The sequence below is a fragment of the Volvox carteri genome (genome assembly GCF_000143455.1).
Source record: "Volvox carteri f. nagariensis unplaced genomic scaffold VOLCAscaffold_36, whole genome shotgun sequence".
In the NCBI taxonomy this organism is placed as follows: domain Eukaryota; kingdom Viridiplantae; phylum Chlorophyta; class Chlorophyceae; order Chlamydomonadales; family Volvocaceae; genus Volvox; species Volvox carteri.
This window is the reverse complement of record NW_003307579.1, coordinates 74,317-95,496: the sequence shown is the minus strand read 5'-3', so window position 1 is coordinate 95,496 and position 21,180 is coordinate 74,317. Positions and strand designations below refer to the sequence as shown.

At 55.8% G+C, this 21,180-nt stretch overlaps 3 protein-coding genes across 3 annotated transcripts; 2 read left to right on the top strand and 1 right to left on the bottom strand.

Moving 5' to 3' along the window:
- Nucleotides 1-989: 989 nt before the first annotated feature.
- VOLCADRAFT_82197 (uncharacterized protein) lies at nucleotides 990-4,683 on the top strand. The gene is made up of 5 exons (XM_002953447.1): nucleotides 990-1,333; nucleotides 1,647-1,785; nucleotides 2,198-2,277; nucleotides 3,490-3,657; nucleotides 4,062-4,683. The coding sequence occupies exons 1-5, from the start codon at nucleotides 1,067-1,069 to the stop codon at nucleotides 4,293-4,295; spliced, it is 888 nt and encodes a 295-aa protein (XP_002953493.1). The 5' UTR covers nucleotides 990-1,066; the 3' UTR covers nucleotides 4,296-4,683.
- Nucleotides 4,684-6,424: 1,741 nt separating this feature from the next.
- smc6 (structural maintenance of chromosomes protein 6) lies at nucleotides 6,425-16,456 on the bottom strand (the record flags this gene model as incomplete). The annotated part of the gene is made up of 23 exons (XM_002953348.1): nucleotides 6,425-6,735; nucleotides 7,171-7,441; nucleotides 7,771-7,884; nucleotides 8,054-8,230; nucleotides 8,550-8,780; nucleotides 9,012-9,188; nucleotides 9,351-9,543; nucleotides 9,767-9,928; nucleotides 10,177-10,440; nucleotides 10,617-10,783; nucleotides 10,917-10,995; nucleotides 11,085-11,152; nucleotides 11,532-11,612; nucleotides 11,899-12,060; nucleotides 12,267-12,456; nucleotides 12,699-12,835; nucleotides 13,055-13,113; nucleotides 14,341-14,549; nucleotides 14,837-15,037; nucleotides 15,263-15,399; nucleotides 15,658-16,062; nucleotides 16,297-16,304; nucleotides 16,429-16,456. 23 exons carry the CDS (start codon nucleotides 16,454-16,456, stop codon nucleotides 6,425-6,427), a joined length of 3,831 nt encoding a protein of 1,276 aa, XP_002953394.1.
- A 537-nt stretch (nucleotides 16,457-16,993) lies between these two features.
- On the top strand, nucleotides 16,994-18,858 carry VOLCADRAFT_94148 (uncharacterized protein; the record flags this gene model as incomplete). Its single annotated transcript, XM_002953446.1, has 4 exons — nucleotides 16,994-17,010; nucleotides 17,716-17,818; nucleotides 18,375-18,455; nucleotides 18,631-18,858. The coding sequence occupies 4 exons, from the start codon at nucleotides 16,994-16,996 to the stop codon at nucleotides 18,856-18,858; spliced, it is 429 nt and encodes a 142-aa protein (XP_002953492.1).
- Nucleotides 18,859-21,180: the final 2,322 nt, after the last annotated feature.

Below are 21,180 nucleotides of genomic sequence, written 5' to 3'. Positions count from 1 at the left end.
CTTGGTGCGGCTGAGCGGTCCCGGCCTCCGGGGGCCTTGGAGGCCTTGGAGGCTTTCGCAGCCTAGCTAAATATATGCTGTTACTTATGGCGAATCCTGTTTGGCGGGTGCGATGTCGCCGAAGGCTTCCCAGAGTGTCAGCTGGGCTCCATCTAGAAACCAACGACATCGGCAGTTGAACTCCATCATGTCAAAGCATGGGGCTTCATGGCTCATTACAACTTTGATAGAGAGCATCATAATACAGTAGCACCAATGCTCATGAGACAGGAAGGAGAAAACGCCCTCCGCGACCGACAAGCGATCCAGCTCTTGTAACGGCAGTTGTCACTCCCTTTCGTACAACCGCTGCGGGTCCATCATTACCAATGCCACCAGCAAACCTAACTGGCTGGGTCCTCTCGAGCTGTGTGTATAGCACGGCATAAACAGTTCGTGTTGTCCCTTGCTATCCACGTTTTCATCCCTATCCCTAGCGAAGGATTTCCTATAATGTCTCATCGCTGTTAAACATATAATTGTTAAATATAACAGGGCTTACAAGCTGAGGCAAGGATTAGCCCATTGTTTTTCCGAGTTGTGCTCCATGCAAGCAATTGTGGAAAGGGCCGATAGCGGCCGCAGTGCTTGCTGCAGCTATGTGTTCATTGGCTTGCATGCACGCCGACCGCGCCAAACTTTCTCAACGGATCTAAGGCAGCGTGCTGCCGCCGTAGCTATGGCTGCTTCCCTGCCATCGCGGTCCGGGCAGGGTAGAGCGCAGGCGCAGAAGGGCAGGAAGTCAATTCCAAAAGCCAAGGGAAAGCAGGCTACCAAGTCGTCATCACAACCTCCACAACCTCAACGGCCCAGCAAACCCTGCCCAGCCTCTATTAAGCCAGCAGCTGCACCAGCTCCTGCGGCCGCCTCCACCCGGTTACCCCGTCCTGCCGGGTACGCATCAGCCTCCACGCCAAGCCCTCCAATCGGCGCTCAGGTGAAGAGTGCCGGCACAGCTGATACCAATTTATCAGTAGCAGCTTTGCAGGCGACTAGGGGCCCTAACTACGATAGTGCGCGTAGCACAATGGCACTTGAACGCGATGCAGAGCCGGCCCAGCCGGTGGTGACCTCCTCGCCGGACGCGGTAACGCACGACCCAGAGCAGGACAGCGACAGCGATTTGGACGGGGACGGCTTCCTAATTGAAGCCGGTGATGTCAACGAGGAGGGAGGTCAGGATTTGGACCACGCTGATCCCGATGGGGATGATGATGAGGTGGCTTTCCCGGAGATTCAGTTCAACTTGCCCAACCCAACGAACGTCAAAGTCAAGACCGCGGAATACCTGCAGGTAGGGCATCGCGCGGCCTTGGAATCATAAGCGGCCATGACATGATGATGTCCGGGCATGACGGAAAGGTTTCCTGCCGCGTTGGAACGTGGGAATGCAAAGCACGCAATGGGTCGGCTGGCGCCGCCGGTGCTTTTGCGATGGCCTGTCGCAAAGCATCCTTCCTCTTAGACGTAGGCAGCTGTTTTCATGCCCCTGATGCATCACGCGGAGCATGAGCGCCTCACACACCCCAGGTTCCGCGGGCCCTGCTTATCTCAACTCACCCGTCCCTGCACCCGTCCTTTTCCCCGCACCCGTTACGCGGATCCAGAGCTGTGTCACCGTCTCCGACTGCCCCACGCCGCGCTTCCCGGAGTTTGCCGTCATTGGCCGCAGCAACGTGGGCAAGTCATCGCTCATCAACATGCTCACCGGACGAAAGGACTTGGCGCTTGTGTCCAAGCAGCCAGGTGGGTCACTCGATCGATTCCCACCGACCCCCAATTCGTATGCGGACTTTTTGGTGTCTTGAACCGCTGCTGGCCGCTGCTGGCTGGCCATCATGGAGAAGCAGCCGGCGAGGGCAGGGAGAGAGAGCGTTCGGCTTTCTCTGCCATTGATTTTCTCTCAAATTCGGAAAGCGCGCGACGTGCGATCAAACCTGCACCCTGTGCATGGCGGTTGGAAATTGGCCGAAGGAAACGTCCACTGCATCTTTTTTGAAAAGTGCACGTCGTGCTGTGATGGGGTATGTCCATGTGCACTGTATGGCAAATGGTACCGCACGTGCAGCCTGCTCACACATCTGTATAGCAGCCGGATTGGCCGGATGTAAGGACAAACCAGGTAGCAGTAATACCGAAAGACATCTCCCTGTCGCAGGTAAGACCAAGTGCATTAACCACTTCCTGATCAACGGCTCCTGGTACTTTGTCGACCTGCCGGGCTACGGATTTGCTAAGGTGAGCGCAGGTGAAGCACAGCTCAGGCGCGGCACGTGCCTGACATGTGCAAGAAGGAGTCGTTACCGGATCTTCCGCGGCTCTGTGTGTGTGGGGGGGGCAAAAGGGGGGAGCTCAGCCTCAGTACCTCGTGGACTGATCGTCTTCTCGTCCGGGTCCTTCCTGCCCTGCCCTGTCCTGTCCTGTCCTTCACCGCCATAGTAGGTATGTCTCAGCTATGAAGCCGTGCAGGGGTCCAGGGGTGTCCGAGTCTCATAATCCTCCCTGGTTGGAACAGCAGGCCCTGAGCACAACAACTATAGCTCGCACACACTGCAGCCTTTCTGCAATCGGGGTTTGATGCGGGAAGGATGTGCCAAGCTGGGAGGCCCGCTGCTTCTCAGTCCTTGTCCTGTCCATACAAAGTCCCCGCGTGGATCGCGTTACGTAGTCCGGGGAGAGCGCTCCGGTGGAGAGTTTGCTGTCCAACTCTTCCCTTCCTGTGCTCCGGGCGGTGCTTAGGGCAGTGCGGATCCAGATAAACGATTCGGTACCGCTAGGGTCCGGAGTGATGCAAAGGTCAGCTGCCTAGGTGGGAACCTCCTCATCGGCCGTCGCTGCAGCCTGCGGGTTGCTGTGGTGGAAGCTGTGCACGGTCACCCCCGCCCGCATACGAGCGGCTAGTACGTGCAGAGCTGCAGCTGGGTGGCAACAGTCTCGCTCCGCAGTGCGCCCGCCGTAAGGCCCCGCGTATCACCCGCCGTGTGGGGGCCGGTACAGCGTGTCCTGGGCGGTGGCCCCAGGAGGGGCATTGGGCCGCTGTAAAGTACCCCGACCGTGTTGGTCTGATGGAGTGTCGCGTCCCACCCAAACCACAGACGGGGCGATGGGGAGTGGTTGGGTTGGGCGTGAATTGACTTGGCTCCTGGGGCTGCCACTACCGTGATCTTGGAATAGAGGTTTACAAGTTCCGCGTGAATGCGGGGGTGTCCGTCAAAGCCCAGGGGCCATGGACTAAATATATATTTGTATTTTACTACGCCTTATGAACTGAAAGTCCAAGGGGGTTTGATCCTGCCATCTAGAATCCTTCCTCATCCAGTCACCCGAACATAAATAGAATGAAGCTTCGGAATAGAGATACGGGAATAGCTTCTTCACGAACTTTGGTTTGCTCTCTTGCCCTCCCGGCAAAGCCATCCCTTTCCCACACCTTTCCCCTTGGGGCTGCAGGTGGGGGTCCAAGGCCGTCAGCAGTTTGACACCTTCACGCGGGAGTACTTCAAGACGCGGCCCAACCTGGCGATGGTGTTCTTGCTGGTGGACGCATCTATCCCACCGCAAAAAATTGATTTGGAGTACGCAAACTGGCTCACGGACAACGAGGTCCCTTTCACGCTGGTAAGCTGCTGCTGAGGTGCTACGAACAGCGCCACAGCCGATATGTATGATGTGTGTCATCGAAATGTTAATTGTTGTGCTCGTGCGTGAGTAGCAACGCCGGCGAGCTGCACTGGAGTGCCTCTCATTCGGCGCCCGGAGGGTAATGTTCCCCCAGCTACAGGAGGTCTCCGCCAAAAAACATGTGTTGTAACGTTGTATCTATAAGCTCCGCTCATATATCATCGGCGGGCCTCTGTCGCTGGTAAGGAGGTGGATGGGTAACGTAACCTCGGGGTACAAAAGGGAGGGGGTAAGGCGGACCGGCCGACATGTTGCAGCGTGCAACCAGCCAGGCGTGGAGGACAATCCTGACACGGATTCTGGTGCTGCGCGCTCCTGTCTGTGATGCTGTTGCGGTGCAGGTGTTCACCAAAGTGGACAAACGGCGCAAGGGCGTCTCGAGCTCCGCGTGTGACTCCCACGTGACGGCGTTCAAGCGTGCCTTACTACAGGACCTTGCCTTCTTGCCGCCCTCCGTCCTGACGTCGTGTGCGAAGGGGCTAGGGCGTGGTGAGATGCTGAATTTCATTGCCAGACTACGGGTAGCTTTCGAGAAGAGCGGACGTTTGCTGGCAATTCGACAGGGCATGATGTGACACAGTGACCTCCATACAGCGGTCCGTGTGCGGAGAGGGAGCCGTGTCGCCTCAACACAGGACGCCACGCGTCACCCCATACACAACTCATGAAGCCCCCTTGCCTTGCTCCCCTTGCTCGCTCCTGTCCTAGAGACGTTACCGGAGTTTTTGGTCCGGAGTTTTGGTTTGGCAGAAAATATTTCTGCCGTTTAAGCACCTTTAGCCTCCGGAACCCTCTTGTAGAGAGTGGGTGAAGAAGCAGGGCCTGGGTGAAGAAGCAGGGCCTGGTAACTGGCCCCACAAGCCCACGGGAACCGTTGTTAAGCTGGAAAAGAAGAGCGAAGCCGGGCAAAGGTTGTGATGAAGGGAATGCCTTGCCAATATGCATGACGGTGTAATGAGAGGCACACTGGATGGATCTTGAATGCACGGTATTGCCAGTTGTGGTGGCCGGTGCATCGCTGTACAATCTCCACGTTGCACCATCTGTCCCTGTGTCCCGATACAATAAGGATCTCAGGGGGCTCTTGTGGCGAGCACAGGGTACGTGAGGTGCTTACCTTATAAATGGTATTTGCCAGAGGCTGTTGTTCAGACATTACAACCTTGCAGGGCCATCCGCACCGCACAAACCACTGGCACGCCGAACATACCAATGTTACAACCGTGGCACGCCGAACATTCAGCAAGCTTAATCCTAGCCAACATTATGTAACATTTTGCCTGTGTTAGCTCGAGATACCCTGCTGCCCCGGTCCCTCAAAAAATCAAATTGATACTCCAAATAGCCTAACATGTTTGGATAGCGAATTATTGATTGGTATAACGACTCTATCAAACTTTCTGGCCAACTTCCTCACCCGCCACCCTTACCCCGGAGTGCCACCCTCGCAGCGCGAAAGTGGAGGGGCTGAGCCTGTGAGTTCGTGCCGGTTGCTGCTGGAATGTTGCTGCTAATGTGAAGTGGGTTTCCAATGGATCTGGTTTTTGTAGCGGTGGAAGAGAGGAAACCTTGTCAGCGCCTCCTGTTTATATTCCTCTGTAAGAATACGAGCTGGACAGTTGGGTTTATACAAAAGTTTGTGATTTCCAGGAATTTCACTTGCTTGTCGTCCGTTTTCGTGTTCGCCTCGAGTTCAATTTCGTGTAGCTTGCCAGCTCGAGAAGTCGCCGTGTTACAATTATGCGCGTATTTGTCACCAGGATTCAGAAGGCAGTCGTTATTAAGTTGCAAGTTCCGCACAAGTGGGGGGTATTGTCCGTAAGCGCCGGACACCATGGACGTAGCCAGTATACATATCTCAATCTACCCGTCCTTCAATATGGCATTCTGTTCAACGTATTACGCCCACAGGGTAGAGTAACAAATAGCAACGCAAGGCTCCGTTTGTACGCTCAGTGCGGTCCAAACGAGTCGAATATGTACGTACCCCGTATAGCCTCATAACAAGTCTGTAGTGCCCTCCTCCAGACACGACTGACCGTCCGTCCAAAATCAGTGCATTCGACACCATATATAACCATACGCAAGTGTATCTTCGCCGCATCTGCATGCCCATGTAATACGGACATGACGCAGCAAAGCGAAGTTCACGTTCACGCAGTCTTGACATGTTCAAACCCGACGCAGCATGCGCACAAATAAGCTGCTTTGTCCAATTACTCGACAGAACGCGGTCCATCAGACTGTAGGGTAATAGTTGTGACGCCCCATTTCCCCAGGGACGCTGAAGGATCTCTGTTAAAGTGGCCTGCAGGCTGACAGGAGTCGTTGCGACGTTGAACCCGGTGGTGGGCGCCGGACTCAAATCTGGCACTGAATTCGCAAAAACCGGCTAGGGTGAACGGATTAGGCGGCCCCAAACGAAGGGAAAGGCAGGGGTCCACGGAAATACAAGGGGCCGCGGGTAAAGCTATAGTCTGTCACCACACGCACACTGTCACATGAAATAGAACTGGTGTGTCTTCCGGACAGTCCAATACACTGTACCTTGCTGAGGTAGCAATGCAGGTGGCACAGGGTGACCTCAGCTTCCGAGCGGCAACTGCCACTATGCCACAAGCCACCCGCAGCGACCCCTGATAGTCACAATTACACAGTCACGAGAATCGGGCATCACAGCCCTCATGTCTTCTGGCTGAGGCCTTCACGCTTGTGTGGCGCCCTCGCGGGGCGGATGCATCTTCACCGTACGGAGAAACGTGGCAGGCAGTTGGATTTGGCGGCGCTTTACGATGTTTTGTCGGGCATCTTCCACCATGTGAATGTCCTGCGGCGTCAGAAAGATATACTGGAACGTCGGGTGCTCCATGGCGAACTCCAGGAGCGTCTCTGTAGCGACGCGGCGGTTGATGTCATCCATATACACGTCAAACTCGTCATTGCAGCGGAAGGGACTTTCCGTGTTCTCGCCAATCGCCAGCAGGAGCGCAACAGTCGTAAAGGACCGCTCGCCACCTGCAAACCAAGGACATGAAACCGTTGCGAAAAGGATTTGTTTTAGAGCAGCCTGGCTGTGCGGTAGTCACCGAATTGTATTAAGGCGGAAACTACGTAAAGCATAAAATACTTTGAAAGCCACGAACATAGATACAAAGTCTATGGGAAAAACGGATGAAGGTTTTATGGTCTTGCCTACGGCCAGCATCGGGTGCTTGTAGGTCGCAGGTCATGCACACACAGGTATCGGTATTATGCATATGATGCATTGTACCTGCGATGTACATGCCACCTGTTGTGGTCTATGTCTATGAGCTGCAAAGGCGCCATCACATAAGTACAAGCATCCGATATCGTCTAATAGGCACGCCCGCCCTGGTGAGCGTCCAGGGAGCGCCAGGCCGCACAGCTAGCAAAAGCAACGCAATAACCCTAATATAAGATCTAACCGACCTGACAGCTGCTTTAGGTCCTCGACCGCCTGCGCCTCCCGGTTGTTCTTGCCCTTGGGCTTGATCAGCAACTTCAGGGTGCGCTCTGCGTGGTTGAACTCTAATCTGCCGTCGTGGTCACGGCGGCGCAGGTACTTGGCGAACTTGGCCTGCGTGATGTCCATCAGGCTTGTGCGTAGCCGCTCGAAGGACTGCATCTGGTTGGCGTAGCTCGTCTGGAAGCGCTGCACCATCTCCTCCATGCGCTTGTATGCACGATACCGTGTCGCTACCTGCATACGTTCAACATGCGTAATACAAGGCACTAACCTATGGGGCACGGGATGCTGCCATCCATCTTTACCTGCCGTGGCTATTGTCACAGGCTGAAGGAGAGTTTTAAACCTCCCGTCAAGAAACCCCAGCAGCAGAACCGCCCATGGGACACCATAACGAGGCAAACGTGCCGTTTCAATCCTCTTCATAAGTACAACAGTGGCAGGGTGTGCTGTCATTTTGCGGTCTACTCTCTGTTGAAAAGCCCAACTCATTTCATGCCAAACAGCAAGGCTACGTGCGCCACGACCCCGCATTAAAAGCAAGCCGGCCCAGCAAGCCTCACCGTCTTACTCTGGGCCGCAAGCCTGATCTCCAGCTCCTGCAGGTCGCTTGACCCAGCCTCAGCCGCCGCCTTGGCGATGTTGGCGTTCACAGTGGCCAGTTGCTTCTCCAGCGTCTACGTGACAGTGAGCGCGAAAATAGGACCCCCGACGCCGTGTGTTACAGCAAAAAGGGCCGAAAAGCCAACAACTCCCGAGGTACACACGTCAGCACAAGAAGTGACCGCAGGGTCATGTATCGACCGACACCAGTTTATGGCAGCTTTCACAAAGGAGCAAACTGACCGCGTAGTCCATAGATGCCTCCACTGTCCGTTTCAGCATCCTCTGCAGTTCCTCCGGGGCCATGTTTGCCAGCTGCCGATCACGTTGCTGCTTGCTGGTGAGCTTCTTTTCCACCGCGGCAGTGATGGACTCGCGCACCAGCCGAATCGCTTGCTGGCCCTCCGCGCGGCTGCAGACCTGCCGGGCGTTTGGCGGATGGCCGTGGTTCATATGCCAAGGCAAGTCCCCTGGCTATGCTACGCGTCACGCATGATATGAGCTTAGCTAGAGCTCACCCTGGCGCAGTGCTAAGCGCATCCTGCGACCTACAGATTAAGCTAGGCCGCCACCCGCAACGAAAAGGGACCTGAGGTCCTCCCTTGCCATGATGAACGCCTTGTGATTGGATACAGATAGCACATTCATGCATGTCCAGTTGTGAGGTCCGCAGCACCCAGCCTTCCATGCTCCAAAAGGACGCTGTTGGGGACTCTGCACAAGACAGGAGGAAGTGTACCTGGTCGGCCGCCTGAAGCGCTCGCTGCAGTCGTTCCTCGGCCACCACCACACGCTCGCGCAACTTTCCAAGTTGGGAGCAGACCTGGGAGCGGCTTTCCTCTGCAGTGCTGCGCTTAGCTTCAATTTCTTTCAGTTTGTCCGCCACTTCATCCAGCTGATGACGCAACCGCTTGCCATCCTCCATTCGCTGAAGATGGCGCTCCTTCTCCTCTCGAGCCTGCTGGAGCGCCTGCCTGTGGGACTGCAAGGCTCGAGGGCGCACGCTCAGGAATCACGGCCTCAAGTCACCCGAGCTTACAAGGAGCCGCGCGCTAGTGACAACAATAAGTGAAGTTCGACACCGCAGGCTATCTCGCAAATTTAGGCCGGTTAATACCTAGCAGTCAAACAGGAAACCTGATGCAGTCGTGCACTGTTTTGACCACGCGGAAGTGAGTTCATAACCCAAGCGCATGTGTACCTGCTCAGCTAGAGCCAGCGCTTCATCCGCAGTCTGCAGCTGAAGCTGCGAGCCCACGAGCTCCTGCTGAATGGACGCAAGCTGCGTCAGCACGGTGCCAGCCTCCTCGTCATCCTCGAACCTGGGCATCTCCGGGGCTTGTGCTATGAGCCGGCGCAGCTCTGTATTGGCGCGTGCCTGCCGGGCCCAGGCAATGAACCAACGACAATTATAAACCCAATCTTACTAGCCATTACACGTCACACCCCGCATCGTGGCAGGCAGCTGAAGAGGCCAGTCTTCCGACTTGATCCAGGGGTGAACAGAGGACGGTCACGGAATCCAAAAACCCACACATACCTTCAGGGCGTTCGCTGACTTATCCTCTGCCAGGCACTTTGCCTCCCACGCCCGCGCCTCCCGCAGCAGGTTTCTGAGGCGGGTGAGGTCTTCTTGATGTGCACCCAGTTGCGCCTCCGTCTGCTCCAAGTCACGTTCCAGTGCGGCCTTGTACTGCGACACGTCGGCCACCAGACGGCACTGGCGCAACGTCCTGCATGGATTGACACGGTGATAAGCGCCAGGGTGCACCCAATAAGGGCAATAGTTATGCCCGGACACGCAGCCCCCCAACGGCGCCCATCTTCGCCGAGTACACGTCACTTGCCGCTCGGAAGGTGGCCAACGGAGGTCATAGACGTCCATTCTCGGTATGGATCAGGACGCAACACAAACCCCAGTAGGAAACCAATGGCGCACATGGCACATGCACTCACACGCCTCTGTTTCGGTCGATCCATCTGAAGTCGCCGTTCCTGCGGTACCAATTGCCGTCGGCGTCAAAAGCTGAAACGATGTGCTGGCCTGCAGCGCAACCGTGGTTGACAGATTCTCCTTCCTGATGGCCGTTCACTAGAGCTGCAGACTCGATGCGGAACCTGCGGAGCAGGAGAGGAAACGCAAGGATAGCCGTATAAGGATAGAGCAGTATGCCAACGCACCTCGTCAAAATGACAATACACCGTATTGAGACATTAAAACCTGGAATCCCGCAATTGCCTTTATGACAATGTGCAGCAAATGAGCAAGTGAGATCTTCCTTAGGTTATGATGTTATGGCGCGTGCCAAACACATCTGCTCGCACTTACACTTACACGGAGAAGGCCGTGACCGACGACGACTTACTTGTCAACAAGATAGTTCATGACGGGGACGCGTGCGGCAGCATCGTGGACGATGAGGACGTCCAGCAGCGGCACAAAGCCGTTGACGGGGCGCCGTGATGGGGGGATGTTGTGCATCGGCGCGTTGAATGGCATCGCAACGACGGAGGCGCCCTTGTAGTCCACACGTTTCATCAACTCGCGAAGCAGAATTGCATCCTCGGAGCAGCAGACCAGGTAGTCGCGGAAGGCGTTCCCCAATGCCACCTCAGTGGCCAGCAACCATCTGAAAACAGACAAAGGAAAAGCAGGGCCTCCTTCAAAAGGTATGCGGGCCGACAACGGTCGTGCCACGCACAAACGGTGCTGCATCGCATGATAGAAGCGGTGTGCCCAAAAGTCAACTTCCAGGGGAAATCAACAGCAAGAGAGGAGATTAGGTGCCCAGCTTCCCCTGCGCACTTCTGGTCGGTGACGGTGAGCAGCGCGCCGATGGGGCCGATGGGCCGCTGCCGAAAGCGGCGCACGTTCTGGTTGATCATATCGTTCAGGGCCACCGCTTTGAACATGCCCAGCCGGTTGTCCTGCCCAGCGCCCAGCTCCCGCAGCGCCTTTTGCAAGTCAGTGACCTGCAAAGTGTTGCGTGGGGAGTTTTCATCATTCTCAGGCAACATACTGGGAGCCGGTCAGGCGCTAAGAACTACACGTGTCTGAGGTCATCACCCAGTAACGAGGTATAGCCACAAGCCTCCCGTGGCTTACCTTGCGTGCCGTACCGTTGACGTTGTCGCGAGCGGCCGCCTCTTCATGAATTAGCTTCTCCGCCTCTGCCCGCGCAGCCCTGCGATACGGCCATTTCCATTCTTAAATGTCGGATCGTTTCAAATGAGCTCATGAGGTTATCAAGGGGTTATTGGCAGGAGCACTTACTCGAGTGATTGGCGTGCAGCGGTGAGAGCCTCGTTTGCCTCGTGCAGCGCCGCCTGCTTTGCGGTAACCTGCGGATATTGCCGCGCACGTTACGGAACATGGACGCAACGCGACGAAGTGCGAGTCCAGTCTGAAAGGCAAGGCGGCGGCACAACTATAGAACAACTGTGCCCGACAACAGGATTGTCACTGCTTGTTGTGCAACACCTTGGATGCTGAACTTTCTGTTTTTACGGATGGATGCTCGGATGAATGATGGATGAAGAGGGTCCTAGGATGGCACGACCAACCCCCTTGGCAGAGGCTGGCGTATGGATTAGGTGAAGGGACGGTGGCGGTGCTTGTGAAGAGTGCCAACGACAATCCTAAAGGACGGTCATTGAGATGGTTCATGGGGCCTGTTGCCACCGCTCATGGTGACTAGCATGAACATGCAGCTCTTCTCACCTGCATTTGGTGCTCCTCCACGAGGCGACGCGCTTCTGCTGCCTTCCCGTTGGTGTCCTTGGCCAGCTGCTCATCAAGTGCCTGAAAATTGCAGAATGAAACAGGGGGTTGTACACGGGACGGCTAACTTCCTTTAATGCCGCAGGTCAGCAGTGTCACGGGCATCCGTGAACCTGGGCTTGCGGATGACGGGAGCCTCAGTGGATGAATAGTTGCTAGTCCAAGGTTGTTTCCAAAACCCACCACAGCGTGTCTAGCAGCCATCCATGTACTGCCACACAAAACAAGGAGCCAAACACAGCCAAAGTGCCTGGGGCTGATCCCGTTGCATAAAGCCTTTCGAGCTGGAAAAAATTTAGAAGCTTACACTCTTGTCGTTTACGAGCGTCTCCAAAGTGCGTTGTGCAGACAGCTTGCTGCGCCTGGCTCGGTCCGCGTTGACTCGCGAGTCCTTCTCAGCCCTGATAAGGGCATGGATGTGCGCGTCGTGGTTTTCCATGGCCTCGGTGTGCCGCCCCAGCTCATTTGCCTGTTACACGGGCCACATGCAAGTGTGATGACAGGGACGCAGTAATAAAATTATAGCGTATGGAGCTTCGAACACACAAACACACGGCGGGATAAGGTGCGGATCCCAGCAAGGCGGGCAACTCCCACACACACACGGTAAAACCAAGAATAGTTCAATATTCATCAACCGATTAAGGTGCTAGGTTGCAATGTGAGCGAGCATACCAGCTCCTGCTGGCGGTTCTGCATCTCGCTCTTGGCGCGTGCCATCGCCTCGATGTGACGCTCGTAGATCGACACCAACTCCGGTCCCCGAGCATCTGCTGCTGTTTTAGCTGCTGCAACCCGCTCCTCCGTCTGCTCAACCGCCCGCCAGACGATGGCTCGCTCCAACATTTCCCGGTCCTCGAGGAACCTGCGAGGATGCCGGGACGAGTCAACGTACAAATGCCGGTATCCGGAAGTCCGTGGAAAGGGCACACGAGTAAAACGAGCAAAACAGTAGCGGAGGATAGTGCCCTCCGATACGGCAAGGACAGGAGCCAAATGATGACGCCCTCGACACGACGACGAAGGGATTAAGCACTATTTGATCCGAGTTCGTTGATTGACGCCCAGTCACCGAGAGTCACGAGAGTCCCAATCCAAGCAGCTTACTTGTCGGCGCTGCGCAGCTTCTGGACCTTGCTGCTGAGCTGGTTCTCCTCCTGCTTCTCTGCGTTGTACCGGGCAGCGGTTTCCCCGAGGTTCTTCATCATCGCAGCTACCTGGGCATTCGCCACTTTCAGGTCGTCCTGCACCCCAGTGATGCAGCCATGGCCAGACTTTGATCAGCCCTTGTTCATGTAGCGACTGAAAGTTATAGGAGCTCCCGGAACTGCGTGCAACTTGTTACACGGCCATGCCGCGCGCGGAACCCGCCGAACGTAGGCGTTCTCCGTCTGCCTAGTATCTATTGTAGCGGATTATGAAGGAGGCATGTTGGATCCAGCCATGTCGAAACTTGCCTGCACCCTGTCGAGCAGCGTACCAGCCATGAACATCTCATACTTGTCCTTGGCGTTGGACTTGTCTGGGCCGCAGGGGAGAGGGAGAGAGGAGATAAATTAGCTTTCGAGCCTTCCAACGGCAAACACGAAGACACGAAGTGAATGCTGCAGGCTTCTTGCAGGCTTTTGCAGGTCTTGCCATAACCCCGAGGTCGCTCAGAATATTACTGTAAGCGACATTTGCTTTCGGTGTGTTTTGTTCGCAGGTGGATGATATCACCGAGCGTCCCCCATGCACCGCAACTAGACGTGAGTCAGCGTAGCCAGCAAAAGCGAGATAAGCACGCGAATCAAATCAAGGCATCCCCGGAGTAGAGATGTACAGCTTCGTCCGGGACAGACACCATAATCCATGCCATAGATCTTGACAAGATGTAAAGAACACTTTTGAAACTTGAATGGTGTACGGAAAATCTATGGGCTTCCGAAAAGTCGATCGTAGCCTTGCCGTACGTAAATACTACGTCAGAGCCCAACGATTACATTCATCGACCTTTCAACCTTCTAGGCGCTAAGTTTTATTACTCCAAGAGCATTAGGCATTGCCACATTCCTGGAGCAACAGTAATAGTATTAATAGTAGTAAATGTTGCATACTTCAGGAAGCACGGGCCGCGCGGTGGTGGGGCGTGGACGCAGCCAGCTGGCCACGGTAAAGGGTGCCAAAGGGGACGTGCTGCAAGAACAGCGATGGACGTGCAGGAGGTTTTAGCATTATGTAGCACCAGCCGGGCCACCCATTGCCTGACATCAGGTCATCAGTAGACGTGCCTGCCTGCCTTTCACACACGCCGCCTGCACGCGTCCTGGCATGCGCTACATGCGGGTTTTTACACGTTGCAAATCCTTTTTGACATCCCAAAATCTACTAGTCTTTCGAAAAACTGAACTCGAACGATAAAGAACTTCCGATGGAAGATGACAAATTTCCCGTTTTGTACGGCACACCGTACAGGGTCATGCACGGCATGGGCCGGGTGGGTGGTCTGTGCCACTGCCCTAGAATTCTTTTATCGTGGGCCACAACAGAAAGCACTTGGTACTCCCCCTGGCGCATCCCGGTAGCTAAGCAAACTAGCAACATATAATTCCGGCACTCCCGGCTATCACAATGCACATTAATGCACGCCCCCTGGTATGCACTTGCTGTCTTTGCTTGTCAGCACGCACACGCGCCTTCCCTCCCTCCCTCCCTCCCTTACCGCTAAGCTACACCCAGCACTCTCGCCGGACGAGAACCCGCGGCTCACCCGAAAGGAGGCTTCGGGACTTGTCTTGGGTGATGATCGTAAGCGCGTTGTTTGCGTCCACCGTAAAGTGCTCCAGCATCCGGTCCAACACGTCCTTGACCTTCTCCCCGCGATCCAGGGTGACCTTCCGACCACGCGAATCCAGGAGCGCGTATGTCGAAGCGCCCACGCGCTTCAAGTGCCTCTCGATTGTGACGCGATCGCCGAAACTGAGAAGAACGAACCAGGGGTAGATTGAGGATTAGAGAAATGGCCCCCTTCGGAAAAGGCCATCAGGGTTGCAAGGCTCTATCATTACAGGAACAACAGCTGAATGCAGGTGGAGCCCAAAGCTCCGCCACTCAATCAAATGCGCAGGCAGAACGTTACTTTCCTCCCATCGGCTGTGTATCGGCTATGTATGGCTCCAGCCTGCACCCACCCAGATGTCCATGCCGAAAAGTATGATGGCAAACCATTTACAGCAGCATTAGAGCACCTTGATAGCCGAACTTACAGAGACGGCATGAATGCGTCGTCGCCGGTGTTCCACAAAGTCACGTGGACCTTCGCGTCGTGTGCCTTTGCGTTAATGAGTTCGGCAATAGCAGTTCCCCGGCCCGTATTGCGGGCGCTGACGCCAAGGCAGACCTGCAGTGCCTGCACAACAGCGCTCTTACCGCTGCCATTCTGGCCGCTGACCAATGTCACGTGCGGCCTTGACAACGGAGTACATTACGTGGGGCAAGCATGGGGTGTCAGCGGGGAAAAAAGCGCGCTCTCGTCAAATAGCCTATGCCCTGCAGCATCATGCTGCGCTGCGAGCCCTAAACTGCTGATATGATCAGTTCTCATGACATCCTACGGGTCAGCAAACGATGTCCTCGGCGTCTGTATTCGTTAATTGGTGATGAGATGACGTGATCGCCAACACAGCACTCACCCGAACTCCATCTCAAAATGTTTGTGGCACATGAAATTCTCCACACGGATCTTGGCAATCTGGCCCGCAAGCCCCACCGCGCGTGCCGTGAAGCCGGACAGGTCATCATCCTCGTGTGCCATCGGAGCCCGCGGCACCTAGTCGTGTGATGTAAGGGACATGCGGTCCAAATACGCCTCAGACAAGCACTGCAAGCCCATTAGTAATGCGTATCAGACTGCGCGTCGCCGTGCCGTCTCGATGCTCAGTGTCCAACACCGTTAAGCCACTGGTCGACGATTTTGATATCCACACAACAACATCGGCTTAACATCGGCTTAACATGTGGCCCTTGAGGCTCCATGCAAGTGACGTCCTCCACCATATGGAACTTCATTAATCCCCTCCATTCTAACCTCTTGTTGCCCATCATCCTCCGGCACTTCCGGGACGGGGTCCAGCACAGCTCTCCGTTTCTTAGGCCGCTCAGTCGCCTCAGCTCCCGCGTTGTCGCCCCCTGCCCCAGCACCCTCCGAAACGAATTCACCCCCGCCGGGCCCGCTCGGTGCACTGCCCTCAGCGTCGCCGCTTCCCTCATCAAGATTGCGTTTACGTGCCCTGCCTGGCCGCTGCACCCGGGGCTGCTGCCCGGCAGTACCGATATCGGGCGTTCCTGGATCCTCCGACATGGGAGTCTGCAAACCTGCTGGCTGACTCCGCCACGCATGCCGCGCAGCTGGCTTCTCTGGAAAGGGCAATGCAGCGATGCGGAAAGCATGAAAATACCCTACACGGGGGAAAGCTGAGACGGGCACAATCTGCTGCATTATTCATTGGGGACATCGGGGGAGCCAAAGCCCATAACCAGGACCACCTATGTGCAGAGGGCAACATCGCGCCCCATCCCGCATCGGTGTTTTCTTATTCTGAGCTCGGAGACGTCCCAGGTTTGAAACCATTAACCGTTCGGAAGCAATGGGGTGCGCGATACCGTCAGTGCATCGTCACATTATATTACGGCGCCCCTGTTCAGTCTCTGTTGCCCAACCACTTACCGCTGAGCCTGCCATGGGGGCACGTGAGATTGGTGGCATCTGCCAACCCCCCTTTGGATAAGAATTGCAAGGCAAGCAGTGAAGTCCGTGTTAAGGCAGGCCGACACCGATAAACTGCACGGCCCAACCTACCGGACGTGGGCGGTTGCTCAGGATCCATTATAATCTGCACTAGCTCCTCCCATGCAATGTCTTCGACGTCACCGTCTTCGTATTCTACAAGTTGCACATAGGTTTGGCTAATGAAGTGCAAGAACGCTTTTTTGGCGGGAAGATACGCAACGTATGCAGTAATCCTGATTCGTATGATTGATACACTCCCATCAATGTGCAAGGTAGAGTCCCGTCCACACGGAGTAGAGGTCCAAACGCCTGACAGTCGTCTGGAGATAGCCAGAAGATATATTGCATCTTGCAGACACTACAAAGCTTACCAATTGTATAACAAACTTCACCGTCGTATATTGGGCACTCTACGACGGTCCCGAGAAAGTATTGCTCTTCCTGGCGAGGTCCTTCTGCATAGAATGCTTTGCGGACGCGTCGGCCGCAGTAAATTTTAGCGTTCTTTCTGTATAAGGGTTTGCTAGCCAGCATGGAGAGTAATATGCTCAGGAAAACGCGGGGCAGGTAACAAGGTGTCTTCCAAGGTCACGCTGCAGCGGACCCCAAAATCATACAAAAGATTTTAACAAATATGTGGGACCATGTAAGGTGGGCAGTAGGTACAAGATTGCTCGTTTGCTGCAACTCATGCCCTGCAAGAAATCATGGAACCGTGCGAAATGGCCGTGAAATGGCAAATGAGGGCGTGAAATGCATCGTACAAAGAATCATTTCCTGATGCTTCCTGGCATAACAGCTTTTGTCTGAAAACTTGCATATGAATTGATAAGGTTGGGTCTTTCAGCTATGGCTTGGGTGCAAGGTTTGGCATGCGAATAACAAAAAGGGCAGAGGGCCTAGCTCAAGAACTCAGACAATGTCTTCATGTCAGGTTGGAAAGTAAAATTTTACTATCCAGCCTGAAGATCCAAGACTGCTTTCCGTGCATGTTGCATTCTGTGCGACCGTTGTTGTGAACCCTTGTTGTTGCCTACAGCCCTTTTGTAAACAGATTCAACTACGCAATTTAAGCCATGTCTCCGAAGTTCCCTTCGAACCTTGTCCAGGACGAATTCCTACCGAGTTGCTCGACAACCCGGACGATGCACGAAAATTGGTTTAGTCGAAAGCGTCACTATTGACGAAGGAGTCGCTTACCTTACAATCCGTGGGTGCCTTTCATGCCGCTGGGGCAATAAGCTGACACATGTTGCCGGCATTACAGCCGGTACGACATGTAACAACTTGCCTTGCTAATTGCCCCTCTGGGCACGCTCGGCATTCGGACATCCCAATTCGCCTTTCTGTGCGTAGATCTTGTTGTCGGAGATATCCAGTGAAGAAGGATACGGGTGGTGGGAGGAATTGTTTTAGTATGAATTCCGCCACGTGGCTGTCCTGGATGCGGCGCACGCAGGTGCGAGTTGAGCCAGGCTGTAAGATTCCTCCATGTGCCTATCAATCCTCATGTGTGCACCCAGACACCCTCATCCGCTCTTCAGCTCCGGCACCCGCTTCGGATTTACGTCTTTTCCAGCACCGTACAGCCCGTTCCCCGCCGCATTGTATTCTGCCCCGCAACGGTGTAGCTAACCACACCAGCGACTCGCGCAACCCGGACCAGGGGGATATGCTCCCACCAGTTCAGCGGATGCAGGTCGAAAGCCCTGGCAAGCCTTTGCCGTGCAGGCGGACGGCCCCCAGCACCAGCCTGCGCGCAGGTAACACAGAATGGCACGGCGTCCTGCGGCCTGGGTCCGCCCTCACCAGGGGTAGGTGGGCATGCGGGCAGAAGCGTTAGCATGAGCTTGTAGCGGCAGAAGGTCGGTGATGTGAATTGTGAGACTTGGATGCGCCTCTTCGTTGCGCTGCACGAACTTGCACCTCTTGGGTGGGCCTTCCCTTTACCACACACACACACACACACACACACACACACACACACACACACACACACACACACACACACACAGGCAGCTGGCCAAGCTGGCGCGCAAACGCCGCACCAGGACACGCAACCTCGACCAGCGGCTCGGCGGCCCTTGAAAATAGAGGTATAGGTGTAAGGGTCTATCCCTACAATGGGAAAAGTGGACGCGGCTGGATGCGGGCGGGCGGCCGCAGTGCGGGCCTGCTGCTTAATGTTGGCTGGGGATCTGGCAGTCATGTAGTTGCCGGGCCTGGTCGTCTGCCGTGATGCGTTCGCGTGTCAGGCTTGGGCCCCAACAGCATTCTCAGCAAGGTCCCCAGACCCAGACCCCGCACCAGCCTCAGCAGCCTCTTCCTCGCCGCACCCTGGGAGCTCGGGAGCCCTTGCCTGCCGGGCACCTGTACCGCTTGCAAATGATCAACTTCGCGTGCCGTGAAAACGTGTGGATCACTTCCAGAGGATGCGTGAAAGCTCAGGGGATTTTGGCGTATCAAGGTCCGGCGTACAACGCGGATAATGAAATCTGAAGCGCCGAAGGTTGCCTATTTTGGGAAAGTGTAGCAGCAGCAGCAGCAGCACAAGAAGCACTGGAATTCTCCCGGGGAGATGTTTGACGACCTGGGGTTAGGGGTAGGGGTGTGCGTTTTAAGGCAGGCAGCAGGTTCGCTATGTGGGAATATGCACGATACGAAGAGCTCGCAGTGCCATTTGCCGCAATTGAAGAAACATCATGCCTGAAAATGGTGATGGGCCCCGTGTGCTTAGGTGCCCATGGCGATTAAGGTCCATACCGGAGCTCTGAATGTGGATCGCTACTGGCCTACTGTTTTTCCCGTGTTGGGATTCCCACATCGGTTTCCGTTCATTCCCGCCCGTTGCCGGTATCCTGTTGCAGCAAGCATGTGACCTTCGCGGTGTGCAGTAACGGCAGCTGCAAGTCGGCAATCATGAGCGTGTCTTGTCACAACAGCGCATCAGGCAGGGCCGCGACTCCAACCTAGGAGAGTGGGTCAAAAAGGAAACGCCCATTGCGACAGTGGCGCTTGACATCTGGAACACCACAGAAGAGGAGGTGGACATGCAGAAGTGGCCGGCCTTTCGGCACGGTGTGTAAGACGGGGCAAGGTCACCTGCCGGGCTAGGGCTTAGACTGTCGAGCTATTAAGTTGATGGTGCCTAGGCCCTAGGCACACGAATTGGTACTCAGGCATGAGGTTTGGAGGGGGGAGATATGGGAGGAGCGCTATTTGAGGTGGATGTCAGGTATGGACCTAGGCAATGCCCTCCCTACGACAGAGTATCTACACCCCTACGCAAGGCGAGGCGCCAAGGAAAGAGAAAAAATGCAGCGTCCTCCGTTTCGCCAGCACACAGGGGCTCTGCGTACACAGCTCCCGGTTCACGTCTGCGTCGTCAAGCCGCGGCCTTTCCTCGGTAGCTGGCCTTGCTGAGCTGCTCCCCAGTGGGGCTCTGCAGTCCGGCATCCGTGGGAACTGCGCGTATATACGTATATACGTACATACATACGTACATTCATACGTGCGTACGTACGCCCTGAGGTGTAGTTGATGATTTGAGGAGTTGGAAGTCAACTGCAAGGCAGCACAACAGGTCGCGTAATAACAGCAGCCGGGTCAGGTAGGTGGTGGAAGCCTGGAATCCGGACCAGAGGTGGTCCATGAGGGTGGTGAAGTCGCTAGGGCTGAGTGGTACGGCGGCTCGCTCCTCATAGCCACGGTCGGCGGCGAGACGACTATAGCCAGTCTTGTAGGAGGACAAGGCGCTGGAGCAGCAGGGGTTGCCGATGCCGGTTTCACGGTCGTAAGTGCTGCCACGGCCCAAGCGGTTAAACAGTCCGGAGAGTAGACCCAGATGATTGTTGACGGTGTTGGGGCTCGGGTCGTCCACACGGCGGTTGGGGAGCCAGTGCGCCTCCAGGTAGACGAGTAGGTCGTCATCAGTGCAGGATAGCAGGGTACGGCCATGGGGCAGGGAGGCCAGCCAGGCAGAGAGGTCCCGACCGGCAGCTTCCTGGCGGGCAATGGTTTCGCGAGCCAGCGAGTTGTCGCAGACGGTGGCGGCCTTCGCGAGGGCGACGGTATAAAGCTGACGGCTGGAAGGTGGGTCCAGTACGGCAGAGGGTATGGAAGTGGGGCGGACGCGCGCGGCCAAGATTTGGGGCAGAGTAGGCTCCGGCAGTGCCTGGAGGGCAGAAGAAGGTAGGAGAGGTAAGCGCGACGGAAAGAAGAGACAGGACCCAGGCGCGGGGGCAAGCCTACCGGGGGGGCAGCATCAGAGAGGCCGGGGGCGTGAGACAAGTCCAGAGCGGGCATCGGGCCCACAGAAAGGGCGGAGGGGTTGGGCCCCCGAGGGGCAGGAACGGACGGAAGTAAGGTAGTTGACGAGCCAAGGAGGGGCGCCCCAAGTAGGGCCGGGGGAGGCAAGGAAAGCCTACCCGGCACCGGACAGGCAAGGGGCGAGTCCTGCAGTCAGGTAGGCAACCGTAAGAGAGGGCCGGAGGAACGGATGCGCAGAGAGAGGGGCGCGCACCGGGTAGGCAGAAGACCCAGTCGGATGATGAGGAGTCGCATAGACGAGGCGTAACAACGGCGAAGGAGGACGCCGCTTCTGTGGAGAAGCAGAGGCTGGGTGGAGGCGAAGGTGAATGGCAAAGTAGCGACGAGCGTAGTTACCTGTGGCACGAGCCGAACTAGAGGCAGCGCGGCGGAGTCCTGTGAACGAGGTAGAAAATATGAATGGTAGGTAAGAGAGTCGGCGTGAGGCTGGAGGCTTACGTTTTCTGTTGACGATGACTGCATTAGGTTATTTCGTAGCAAGGGGGCGGAGTA